General features: G+C 48.9%; 1 protein-coding gene across 1 annotated transcript; it reads left to right on the top strand.

The window, feature by feature from the left end:
- The first annotated feature begins 104 nt into the window (after window positions 1-104).
- Window positions 105-12,301, top strand: odad3 (outer dynein arm docking complex subunit 3). Its single transcript, XM_064324061.1, has 14 exons — window positions 105-632; window positions 807-891; window positions 1,414-1,535; window positions 3,320-3,397; window positions 3,586-3,765; window positions 4,684-4,785; window positions 5,381-5,506; window positions 6,098-6,220; window positions 6,610-6,756; window positions 6,876-7,036; window positions 8,041-8,197; window positions 8,572-8,724; window positions 10,486-10,570; window positions 11,385-12,301. The coding sequence occupies exons 2-14, from the start codon at window positions 810-812 to the stop codon at window positions 11,513-11,515; spliced, it is 1,647 nt and encodes a 548-aa protein (XP_064180131.1). The 5' UTR covers window positions 105-632; window positions 807-809; the 3' UTR covers window positions 11,516-12,301.
- The last annotated feature ends 374 nt before the right edge of the window (window positions 12,302-12,675 follow it).

Here is a 12,675-nt window from a genome sequence, read left to right as displayed (position 1 = left end):
TCAGTGGACCTCAGATTTGACTTAAGTTAGATTTTTACCTTAGGTTAGAAATGAGTTTGTCAACTGTCATTGATCTCATGAACATACTGTATGAGTTAATCTCTGCTTCAGTATGTGGTTGTGTGGTTACCACAAAGGTAATGTTGTGAATCTTAATGAGAATATTCCTTGTTCTTTATGTTCTTTTAAAATAAATATTCCTACAAACCTGTAAAAGAAATTAGGTGCAAAAGAGTCAACAGTATTGACTTTTACTCTTTTGTCCATTGCTAAAGCTGTACCAGATTCTGTGTGTGTACAGGTTTTCATCTTATGCATTTTTGGAGTTAGTTGACTACTGGCTACATCGTATTTTCCCGGAGTTTATTCTTCCCACATGGCCAGCAGGCGATTACAATTTAATGTAAAACATTATATTCCTCAAAGAATTACACCACACAAAAGTGACAGAGTTTGTGGCATGCTACTTTCTCTGACAATACCACGTGTGTGTGTAGCAAGCAATCATTTTCTATCCTGACATGACGACATATGTGGGGTGAATCCACTGACTAAAGAATATGCGCAGGAACCTCTAGGCAACCTCGAGGTGTTTTGTTTACTGCCATTACTAGCCTGCCTGTGGGACTGGGGTAGGTTGCTAGGCGACCAGAGAAGCTCTGTGTATGCAAGTGTGTAGCTATGCGTTCTCGCTAAAGACAGTCAAATATCCTGTAGTTAATAACGAAAAGTCCGTCTCCCTGAAAGTTTTATGTTTTATGATGTATGTAAATTAATCCTGGGTTGTGTGTTTAAACAACACTCAGAAAATGCCGGGTCCCTTTGAGTTTGAAGGCATAAAACCTTCCCTTCGTGACGGGGCGGACCTGCAGCGGAAAATCCAGCTACTTGGTAACGTTATGTCGTTTGTTGTTATAAATTTGACGTTGTACAACGAAATGTCGATTGTTTCTAGAATTAGTTAACTATTCGTAGAGTGCAGGGTGCAGTTAGCGTTATTCAACATTAGCTGCAGGTAGCGCATTTTAACGTTCCGTTAGCAAGCTAGCAATCCATTTATACAAACAGCTACAATAACTAGCGAGCTTAACGTGATTAACCCAGGACATCAAGATGCGTAGCTAGCTAGTCAGTTTGAATACTATGTTTTCGTATTTTAGCTGTGTTTAACCGTTTTGATTCCGTTTAAATAAGAATGAGTTGGCTTTTTTCCCGTCACTCAGTTTCACTGGAACATGTCTATCGCTGGTGCCAACTAACGTTACCAACTAGTTAAACTTACCTAACTACGCTAACTTAGTTAAGCGGGTTTGGAAGTCAGCTAGCTTGGTAATGTTAGAAATGATGCTGACTAACCTGTGCCGTGTGATACATGAGCGGGTAAAATAAACGAAATCCTTTTCTGGCCAACAGAGGGAGACAGAAGTGCGTACTACGAGAGCTCGCAGTCCGCGATTAAGAAAAACAAGGATGTCATTCTGCAGCTCCGACAAGAGAACAAGCGGCTGCATAAGAAGTTGGCCGACGCCCTCACTGTATGTACATAGAATTAGCTAATAATAACTTTCATCTAACAATAGCTATATTTATATATAGAACCAATAGATTTGTCCAGCGACTATTTTTGTTTTAGTCCATAAACGCATGACTGCTGCGAACTTCAATGAAGCTGTAAATGGTAAATTAGCTAAATAATGGGGCGACATAGCTCAGGAGGTAAGAGCGTTTGTTTGCCAGTCGGAGGGTTGTCGGTTCGATCCCCCGCCCTGGGCGTGTTGAAGTGTCCCTGAGCAAGACACCTAAACCCTAATTGCACCCAACGAGCTGATTGATACCTTGCATGGCAGCCTTTCACCGTTGGCGTGTGAGTGTGTGTGTGAATGAGAGGCATCAATTGTAAATCGCTATATTAATTCAGTCCATCCATTTACCATTCATAAGTATATTAACTGCGTTAGCAGCAGATTTCACGCTTGTATCTCAGTGGTGGTCATCAGAATCCAGTCGAAGTCTTTGGGTCCAGGGGTAGCTAGGTGGGTGTAAGAATGCTTGCAAATTCATTTACTTATTAACATTGTTGCAAACATAAACAAAATATATTGGGGGTAGTGAAAGCAAAATAACTTTCAAAAATACAAACGAAACATCTAAAAGATGACAAAAATCAGATATTAGTTATTATTGCCATTGCTTTCACAAGTTTTGGCATCAGAGACCACACAATGAAATGCTAATTCCTTATCTAACTCCAGCAGAATTTATACAAATCCTAGAGGAATCAAGTTCTGTTAGAGTGAAATATCACACTGGCCTGTTCACTCTAGCCTAGCTTGTTCACACCTATCACACTAGCCTATTTGCTCTATCCTAGCCTGTTCACTATCTCACAATAGCCTATTCACTACCCGAGCACTATGCAGCCTTTATTGAGCTTCAGCCAGCCAATTATTGCTGCCCTATCCAGTAACAGCATAGTAGAATATTAAACAGCGCAATAAATAATTCAGAGTAAATGGTAAATGGACTGCATTTATATAGCGCTTTTATCCAAAGCGCTTTTACAATTGATGCCTCTCATTCACCAGAGCAGTTAGGGGTTAGGTATCTTGCTCAGGGACACTTTGACACGCCCAGGGCGGGGATCCAACCGGCAACCCTCCGACTGCCAGACAACAGCTCTTACATCCTGAGCTATGTCGCCCCCACAATCAAAGAGTTTCATGCACAGAACTAGTCGTGCTGGTTATCTAGCTGAATGTATTTGAATATGAGAGTAGAAGAGAGTATCTTTAGGTGTAATTTTCATAAATGATAGGGATAGTTTTCTTTGTCTGAAGTTTGTCTTGTTGCTTAGTAGACATCCCATTGTACAGTAAGTAAGTACAGAGGAGAGCAGAGAGGCTATTTCACTGTGATTTTGACAGTAGCACAGTTTTTTCCTTGAACTTTTATGCAAAATTGATCATTTGTGTGTTTTGATTTCCTTTCTTCCTTGTTATTGTACTGTTGTAATTTTCTTTTTCTTGTGAAGTTATACCGAAGACCTGAATTAAGAGCCACATAGCCAAAACTTTACATTAAATTACTTTAATTCTGCTGAGAAGGAAAAGGATGTTAACACCAGTATCGTATGAGCATACATTTTTGTTCCTGTTTTAAAATAACTAGAGTTAAATAAATTGTGCGGAGCACACAATTACAGTGCTAATGCGTTCGTTTAATAGAAACAGCATGCTGGTGGGAGGTGACTGCTTTTCAGACCTTTAAAAACAGATTCAGGGCCGTGTTAAAAGCCGGGTCTGTAAACGTGTCCTCCCAGGGGGACGAGCAGGTGATAAAGGATGCCTTCCAGAGCCGAGGGATGGAGATCGCTCCTTTCAGGAACAAGTCTGGGAAGGTGAGGCGTCCGAAAGTCCACAGATAGCTCAATTTTGAGCGTTTGTTTTGAGTCTGGCCGTGTAGTCAGAACACAGGCCGAACGCGTGCCTGATGTATAAATCCACAGGTGTCCGTTTTATGATCTCTTAACGAAATGGTGCTGCAGCGTTGCCACAGACCCGGTCTCCGTCTCCCCCTGCCGAACAGGCGGCTCTTCAGATCTTGGACCAGAAAGTGTGCGACAGGATGAAGAAGCTGAACGCCCTGCGGCACAGCGCGGAGACTCGCCGGCGCCGCCTGGAGGAGCTGCAGCAGCAGTACGACAGCATTCAGGCCCAGGCCCAGGCCCCGCAGCCAGACGCCATGCGGCGGGAGGAGGACGCACAGGTACGGCGGAGAGCGAGAGCGCACCTGTGCTGTGCCTGTGTGCACAGGTACGGAGGAGAGCGCACGTGTGCTGTGCCTGTGTGCACAGGTGCAGAAGAGAGCGCACGTGTGCTGTGCCTGTGTGCACTGGTACGGGGGAGAGCGAGAGCGCACGTGTGCTGTCCCTGTGTGCACATGTACAGGAGAGCGCACGCGTGCTGTGCCTGTGTGCACAGGTGCAGAGGAGAGCGCACGTGTGCTGTGCCTGTGTGCACATGTACAGGGGAGAGCGCACGTGTGCTGTGCCTGTGTGCACGTGAGCACAGGTACGGAGGAGAGGGCACGTGTGCTGTGCCTGTGTGCACAGGTGCAGAGGAGAGCGCACGTGTGCTGTGCCTGTGTGCACAGGTGCAGAGGAGAGTGCACTTGTTCCATGCCCGTGAGCACAGGTACGGAGGAGAGTGCACGTGTGCTGTGCCTGTGTGCACAGGTACAGAGGAGAGCGCACGTGTGCTGTGCCTGTGTGCACGTGACTGCACAGCCCGTGCTGAGGATGAGCCCTGCTGGTGTGCCCCTCGCTGGTGTGCCTATCGCTCGTGTGCTGCACTTGCCCACAGAATGAATGGGAGGCTGCAGAAGAGCGGCCCCAGCGGGTTCTGCTCACGGCTCTGCGTGCACATTGCTGGTGAACAGCGCCCCCTAGCGGTGCACACCTTTTTAACATGGTCCACTTGCAGCATGAGTGCTGTGTGATTACACTCAGAAAACCAGGGCCTCCTTTGTATGGGACAGCCGTGCTTGTTAATCACATAAAATCAATCAAAACTTTATTTATATAGTACATTTGGTGCAGTAAAATGCAGCGTGCTTCAGTCCTGCCGCTTTGGCCCTGTTTTTTGCAGCTGTGGCAGCCTGTCTGTGTGCCTGTGTGTGTTTCAGAACCTACGCGTGCTGGAGAATCGGCTGGAGAAGGCCCAGCTCAAGTGCCAGGAAGCTGAACACATCATGCGGAGCTACTTAAAACTGAAGGCTCACCTGCAGGTAGCTGCCAGAATAATAATAATAATAATATTAACAACAACAACAATAATTAGGTGCTTTGTAGAGTGCTTTCAGGCCACAGGATCAAAGGACTTCACGGTGACACCATAAACATTACACATGGTAACACATAAAGAACTGCACTGTGCTGTGGGCTTTCACAGATCTCTTTTCACAGAGTACTGTGAAAGCCCTCTCTGAGTTTAGATCACATTTAGGGGCTGGGATGTCTGGGTGCCATTTAACAGGCTGAAAGGTTGCCCAAGAGTTAATTATCAGGTAGGCAAAGGACACATAAATTATTTTAGAGCTAGTGTCAGCATAATGACTGAGCAGCGGTGAGAGCTGTGTCAGGCATGAACAGGCACCTTATTTCCATCGTCAGGAGGAATTTTGTGTGGAAGGCGGTGTAGACCCAGAAGCGTTCTGCCCTCTCGCCCAAAACACAGAGTGCTTAATTCAAACCGGCTGAGCTCCATTCAGCAGCAGTGCTAACGCTGCACCAGGCTAGCCCCGCCCCCGCCCACCCCGCCCACCCCCAGGTCACTGCACTGTGTTCTCACGTCTCCCGGGGCGACCGGGCCTCTCCCCGCAGGACGAGAGCCTGACCTTCCAGTCCCAGCTGGACCGGCTGGAGGCGGAGATCCTGAGGCAGAGGCAGGAGCTGCAGGACCTGCAGGTGATGAAGAACGACGCCAACCTGTCCAAGGACGTGGCCAGGGTGAGTCACGCGCTCCCAGCATGCCTGCAGAGCGTCACCGCGGTTACCTGTCCTCCAGACAAGCTTCCACTTTAGATTCAGTTTATGAACAGATACTTCATAAGCGGCTATAGGAAAAGGCTCTAAATGGTCTATGCAGTTAAATTCATTTGAGACCATTTGCAGGTATTTCTCATGTATTAAAAGATATTGAATGGTTTCCATCTTGAACACCTGGCAGATTATGCCCCCTGATTTTTTAAATGTGAATTCAGAACCCATATGATCATGTCATTCAGTGCACCTTAAATGTGAATTGATTTATTTTAATAGTTATTTTAAAATGAACATTGTGAATCCTGTGCGTGTGTGTGTCTGTGTGCACGTGTCTGTGTGTGTGTGTGTGTGCCTGCGCGTACATGTCTGTGTGTGTGTGTCTGTGCGTGTGTCTGTGTGCACGTGTCTGTCTGTGTGTGTGTGTCTGTGCGTACATGTCCGTGTGTGCGTGCATGTCTGTGTGTGTGTGTCTGCGTGAAAATGTCTGTGTGTGTGTGTGTGTGTGTGTGTGTTCCTGATGCATACTCCCCCCCCCCACCCCGATGCTGGGTGCAGGCGGAACTGCAGCGGCAGGAGGAGTTGGTGTACAAGGAGCGCAGGGAGAGGGACGGGATCCTGGCCTGCTACAAGAAGCAGGCAGAAGAGCTGAAGGCTCACAGCGAGAGGCTGGAGAGGAGAGTAGGTGTACCGCGCACTGTCTGCACCTGCTGTTCCCCGGGTAACCCGTTTGGGGGCATTCTGTTCATTTGCAGGTGGTCACGTTCTTCTCCTGTTTTCTGCTGGCTGCCAGCTGTTCCCGCACTTGCGTATGATTGACTGGGACTCGGTGCTTCCTGCAGTTGCCTGGAGCTCCCTGAGTGACAGGGTGTGCTGTGCTGTGCTGCCCTGTGCTGTACTGTCCTGTGCTGTGCTGCCCTGCCCTGTGCTGTGCTGTACTGCGCTGTACTGTACTGTCCTGTGCTGTGCTGCCCTGCCCTGTGCTGTGCTGTACCGCGCTGTACTGTGCTGCACTGTGCTGTGCTGTGCTGCACTGTGCACTAATGTGCTGTGCTGTGCTGCGTCCGCAGGCCCAGCGCACGGCGATGCACCCGGATGAGCTGAGCAGTGAGGCCCAGCGCAGTGCCGCTGCCGTGGCTGAGGAGGACAAGGTCATACACACCTTCGAGGAGGCCTTCCACCGCATCAAAGAAGCCACCGGAGTCACCGACACACACGTACGGCCACACGCGTGCACACACACACATACACACATAAACACATATGCTGTTTAGGTACCGTGTGCATGACTGTATCTGCCTGTGTGCATGTGTATGTCCTGTGTGCGTGAGAGCAGGAGGTGGTGGAGAGGTTCATCTCTCAGGGGGACACTCAGAAGCACCTGGAGAAGCTGAAGGAGGAGAACGAGCGCACGCTGGTGCAGCTGAAGGAGGAGAGAGACCAGCTGCAGGCCCAGTTCCAGGAGCTCAAGTACTCTGGGGAGGCCAAGTTGTCCAGGTGCAGAAAAGGGGCCTCACTCTGTGCTGCACAGGCACATGTGGAAGGCAGTGTGAGACAGGGCTCAGTCAGCCCTGAGCCAGGCAGGCACAGCGCAGTCTCTGAGCCTGTGTGTGTGTGTGTGCCGAGTGTGTGACTGCGAGGCTGTGTGTGTGTGTGTGACTGTGAGGCTCTGTGTGTGTGTGACTGTGAGGCTCTGTGTGTGTGTGACTGTGAGGCTGTGTGTGTGACTGTGAGGCTGTGTGTGTGTGTGTGTGACTGTGAGGCTCTGTGTGTGTGTGACTGTGAGCCTGTGTGTGTGTGACTGTGAGGCTCTGTGTGTGTGTGTGACTGTGAGGCTCTGTGTGTGTGTGTGACTGTGAGGCTCTGTGTGTGTGTGACTGTGAGCCTGTGTGTGTGTGTGTTATTGTGAGGCTCTGTGTATGTGTGTGTGACTGTGAGCCTGTGTGTGTTATTGTGAGGTTGTGTGTATGTGTGTGACTGTGAGGCTCTGTGTGTGTGTGTGACTGTGAGGCTCTGTGTGTGTGTGACTGTGAGCCTGTGTGTGTGTGTGTGTGACTGTGAGGCTGTGTGTGTGTGTGACTGTGAGACTGTGTGTGTGTGTGTGTGTGACTGTGAGTCTGTGTGTGTGTGTGTGTGACTGTGAGGCTCTGTGTGTGTGTGTGTGTGTGTATGTGACTGTGAGGCTCTGTGTATGTGAGTGTGACTGTGTGGCTCTGTGTGTGTGTGACTGTGGGGCTCTGTGTGTGTGTGACTGTGAGGCTGTGTGTCTGTGTGTGTTACTGTGAGGCTCTGTGTGTGTGTGTGTGTGTGTTATTGTGAGGCTGTGTGTGTGTGTGACTGTGAGGCTCTGTGTATGTGTGTGTGACTGTGAGCCTGTGTGTGTGTGTGTTATTGTGAGCCTGTGTATGTGTGTGTGACTGTGAGGCTCTGTGTGTGTGTGACTGTGAGGCTGTGTGTGTGTGTGTGTGACTGAGAGGCTCTGTGCTGCTCTCCCCTGCCAGTGGGCAGCAGATGGTGGAGGAGTGCGAGGGCCACCTGCAGAGGGAGCAGGAGAAGCGGGACGAGGCCAGCGAGAGGCTGGAGGCGCTCACCCGCACCCTCAACGCCGTGCGCGCCGGGGTCGATCACCTCAGCGACAAGCTGCAGCACATCAAAATGGTACCGGAGCCTTTTCCTTTACACCCCCCTGAGACACGGACTGCCAGGACACTGCCTCACACGCCTCTGATCAGGCCTGGCCAGTACACCGCAGCTTTATGAGCATAATAACAAGGCAGCATTGATGACATGCGGCACATTGGCTTTCTTTCGCCTTTCCAACCAGCAGCGAGTGATTGACAAAAACACATCACGTGATCATATGGAAGCTGTAGGACTTTGCTGATTGGCTGTCTTTTCAACACCCATTATATATCAGTGGTGATGGTTTTTTTTTTGTCTGTCTGGGTACTGCTCTCTCTCGTTGCCCTCTTTTGCTCTGATCTCTCCTCCCTTCTCCCTGCCCCCCCCCCCCCTTCCCTCCACTCTTGCAGAAAGGGAAGCCCTCGAAAACCCAGGTGTCCCCCAGCTCGGACGAGTACGCGCTGGAGCTGCTGACGCAGTCGGAGCTGAGGCTGGCGTCTCTGGTGGACCTGCTGCAGGGCAAAGACCTGGCCGCCATCCTGAAGGAGATGGAGGAGGAGGAGGTGAGTGCGCCCCGTGGCTCGGCTGGAATAAAGCAACACGCTCGCCTTCCTTTCACCAGGGCGTTCCTGTTATAACTCAGTATCCATTACTGCTCATCCCTCTCCATGCTAATGCACGCAGGCGCTCAACCACCCCCTGTGGCCGAGAGAACATTCTAGGCTTGCTCCAGGTACAGCTGTCACTGTATTCTGGTTTCATGTGGTGCAGTATTTTCCATTTTCCTGGAGTTCAACTGGAATACTTTTTTTGCAAAGGAGAGCAGACAGTCTGAGTTCCTTTATCCTGAGTTCCTTTATGTGATAGAGAGAGGATCATGGTACAGAAAGTGCCACAGCAGGGGCTAGTATGGAACCCCCCAGCCACACACTGGGGGTGGGGGGTCTGTTGACCATGCCGCAGGAACTCCCCTCGCAGTTTTAATAAGGGGCTCAGGGAAGACCTTTCTGCTGCTTTCCCATTCTCTAGCTTCTCTTCCTGTTCCCTTAGGAAGAGTCGGTGCGATTTCCAACGGCGCTATCATAAATAAAGCTTTGATTGAGTCTTTGAGAAGAGGGAACAGTTTCCCTTAGGAAGAGTCGGTGTGATTTCCAACAGCGCTATTATAAATAAAGCTTTGATTGAATCTTTGAGAAGAGGGAACAGTTTCCCTTAGGAAGAGTCGGTGTGATTTCCAACAGCGCTATTATAAAAATAAAGCTTTGATTGAGTCTTTGAGAAGAGGGAACAGTTTCCCTTAGGAAGAGTCGGTGTGATTTCCAACGGCGCTATTATAAAAATAAAGCTTTGATTGAGTCTTTGAGAAGAGGGAAGAGTTTCCCTTAGGAAGAGTCGGTGCGATTTCCAACAGCGATATTATAAATAAAGCTTTGATTGAATCTTTGAGAAGAGGGAACAGTTTCCCTTAGGAAGAGTCGGTGCGATTTCCAACAGTGCTATTATAAAAATAAAGCTTTGATTGAGTCTTTGAGAAGAGGGAACAGTTTTTATTTCTAGTTGTTATTTATTTCCTCTTACCATTCAGGAGTGCTGGCGCTGCAAAAAGCGACCGCGATGACTTCATAACGCGGAGGAGAATGTGAAATGGCCGCTCGGCGTGAGAGCGTGGCCCCGGGGCCTGAGATCAGCGTCTGTCTGTGGGCCAGTCTGTCTGACGCTCTCTGCCCAGCAGGTTCCTTCGTGAGGAACAGCGATTACGCTGAGCATCAGTCAAGGCCTTGTCTCGGTGCATTAGTGACAGTCTGCTTCGCCTCCTGCAGAAAAAAAAAAGAAAACCTGTCTGTGGACAAAGTGTTCCCGGCCCAGGACTCTGATAACCTTGTGGTGTACCTGCCCCGGGTGATTTGGCACGTAGATTCGTAGGGCTGACACGTCCCCGGTATCATTCTGATTTTAACATCTGCGGTTCCTTCAGAATTAATTCACATGAGGAGTTCATGGTTCTCGTGTGGAAGAGAACTGTTATCACTGTCACTATTCTGTATTTTTAGACCCTTTGACATGCAACTCTCACAGCTTATTTAGCGATTAGCTTGTGTTTAGCAACAGTGTTAAGTATTGTAAACTCCCCGTCTTCACCCCCTGACTGTCCGAATGTCCCGGAGAAGAGAAGCGCGGTGTTGTGCTCTGGCCAGTGCGATGACGCCAACCGTGCTCTCCGTGCGGTCCCCTTCAGCCTCCCCCCCCCCCCCCGCTGTGATCTCACGCGCTGCACAGAGTGTCCCATTGTCTGCCGTTGTGTGTGTGTGTGTGTGTTTGCGCAGTTCCAGACCAGCATCGAGGGAAAGCTGCCGCAGTACAACATGCGCATCCAGCTGCCCGAAGCGCAGAAGCAGGGCCCGTACGACGGTGAGCGTCCCCGCCGCGTTCCCGCGGTCTCCGCTCCGCCGTTCCCCCTCGGCCGCGCTCGCACAGACGGGGGTGGGGGGTGGGGGGAGGGGTGCCGCTGGCCGTCCGCCTCGGTGCGTTCGCTCCTTTCTGAGATCTGACGAGGCGTCGACTCACCGACACCGCAAACGTTGGCGGTTGTCACGCCCGTGCTTTGAGGGCTTCGGTGCCTTCGCTGTACGCCGTTTGAAATGAGAAAAATGTGTGAGAAGAATATGCGTCGCGTTTTTGAAAGTAAACAAAGATAAGGTGATGTATGGCAGCTCTCATTCCAGAGAGCTGAAGCCGTGCTCTGTGTGTGATGGATCGACTGCTACTTCAGGCATGTGCTCTTGGCCTTTAAGAGAAGAATGCTTTCTTTAGCCTTAAAGACACAACAGCTTTTAGAAATCCCTTGTGCAGACATATCTGGTCTGACACATTATTGGGGTCATCTCTTGGAGACATCTAAGTCAGTCATTGGAACTTGGCCTTTACTGTAAAAAAAAAAGAAGAGGTCAGCAATCCAACTGACAGTCACATAACATAAAACACAAAAAAACTGTGAATACAGTTTAGAGCCAAAGTAGTAGGTCTATATGAAAAAGATTTTTTCTTTATGGGACATCAGTAAGAGAATGCAAATTATTCCAAAGCAAAATTGCAGCCTGATTAAAACTTAAAAAGTTATTGTGTGAAAGTGTTTGTATAAGGCAACAATAGCTTTAACTTGACATTTAACCATTTTAACTGATCACCCCCCCCCCCCCCCCGTGACCTTCATCATCATCATCAGAAGAAGAAGAGAGCGGGGACGACGAGGGTGACATCATCACCCGGGCCGCCCTGAAACGCCAGTCCCAGATCATCATAGACTCCAAGACCAAGAGGAAGACGCGCACCAAGAAGAAGAAGGGCAAGCCCTGAGCCGCTCCCGGGACGCTCCGTGGCCGGGCGTGTGGAGAGCCTGTGTGAGGAGAGCTCAGACACGTTCCTGATATTTAATTAATTACAGGCTCTGGTTCAAATCAGGGATTGAAACAAGGTTCCAGTTGTATGTGGTGTTTGAATTATTTCAGGGTTTATTTCAGCAGGTTCAGTGGGGCAGGGGACTGGTGAGGCAGGGGACTTACCCACACTGTTTAGTCACAGGTCGTCCTCATGCGCAGGATGGAGCAAGCACAAGGCAGATGGCCCACCAAACACATTTGGAATGGGAGTGTTCTTGTAAGGCTTGTGCGAATTAGTAGTGTAGCAGTGAACCTTATTTTATTATCTTTTTTTCTCACAAAAATCTTCTTCAATTTTCTTTTGTAGATTTGACCCCTTTAATGATAGGAAAGGAAGGAAGGTGAGGGGAAGGAATTAAAATACTGAAACAGGTATTACACCATTCGGTGAAATCCCACTCCCCTTAAGTCCGCATATATAGAGATTAAAATTGTTACGGCCAGATTACACGGAAGAACCAAACGCACCTTTCCATGACATGAGCCATTGTTAGTCTGAAGGTGCAGTCTGACAAGCCGCTTCACATTGTATGACATTCTATTCATACCTGAAACCTTAGTGGACTGCTGTCAGTAAGGCAGAGCTTGCTGTGGCTCTCTAGAGAGCTATTCATATCTCTTCCAAATAAAAGCAAATTAATTGATTGTATGGTTGAACTATTAATAATCTCTCTTCTAAATAAAAACACATGATTTGATTGCATGTCCTGGTGCGTGTATTCTACTTGACAGTTCCTGCAGACACGTCTGCATTTTGTCTTTTGACACTTTTTGTTTGATTTTAAATCAAAAGGAAACAAAAAAAGTCCCTTTCAATGAAGGGATGCTGAAAATCTGTTGCTACATAACGCAGTCCCAAGATGCACTGCGGCTCTCACGCAAGACCGGGAGTACAATGGCGACACAACAAAGACATGGGCACAGAGGCGATGTCATGTATCCAATCCCTGGGGATACTGTCTCATTGTGAATGAAACCTAATAATGATGTGACTCATGAACTTACACAGAGGAAAACCGGGTCCATTGTGTGGTCTGAACGCACGGGTCTAAAAACACGACGTTCCGGGACCTTCGT

This window comes from Anguilla rostrata, chromosome 2 (genome assembly GCF_018555375.3).
Source record: "Anguilla rostrata isolate EN2019 chromosome 2, ASM1855537v3, whole genome shotgun sequence".
Classification (NCBI taxonomy): Eukaryota; Metazoa; Chordata; class Actinopteri; order Anguilliformes; family Anguillidae; genus Anguilla; species Anguilla rostrata.
The sequence above is the reverse complement of the archived record's forward strand: the minus strand, read 5'-3'. Positions and strand labels throughout refer to the sequence as shown.

What these genes read in the sequence shown, in the direction of transcription:
- odad3 (XM_064324061.1), top strand. Translation starts at nt 810, where the DNA reads ATGCCGGGTCCCTTTGAGTTTGAAGGCATAAAACCTTCCCTTCGTGAC. An exon ending in TCAGGAACAAGTCTGGGAAG is followed by an intron (nt 3,398 to 3,585) that starts GTGAGGCGTCCG and finishes CCTGCCGAACAG; the next exon opens with GCGGCTCTTCAGATCTTGGA. An exon ending in AACTGAAGGCTCACCTGCAG is followed by an intron (nt 4,786 to 5,380) that starts GTAGCTGCCAGA and finishes CTCTCCCCGCAG; the next exon opens with GACGAGAGCCTGACCTTCCA.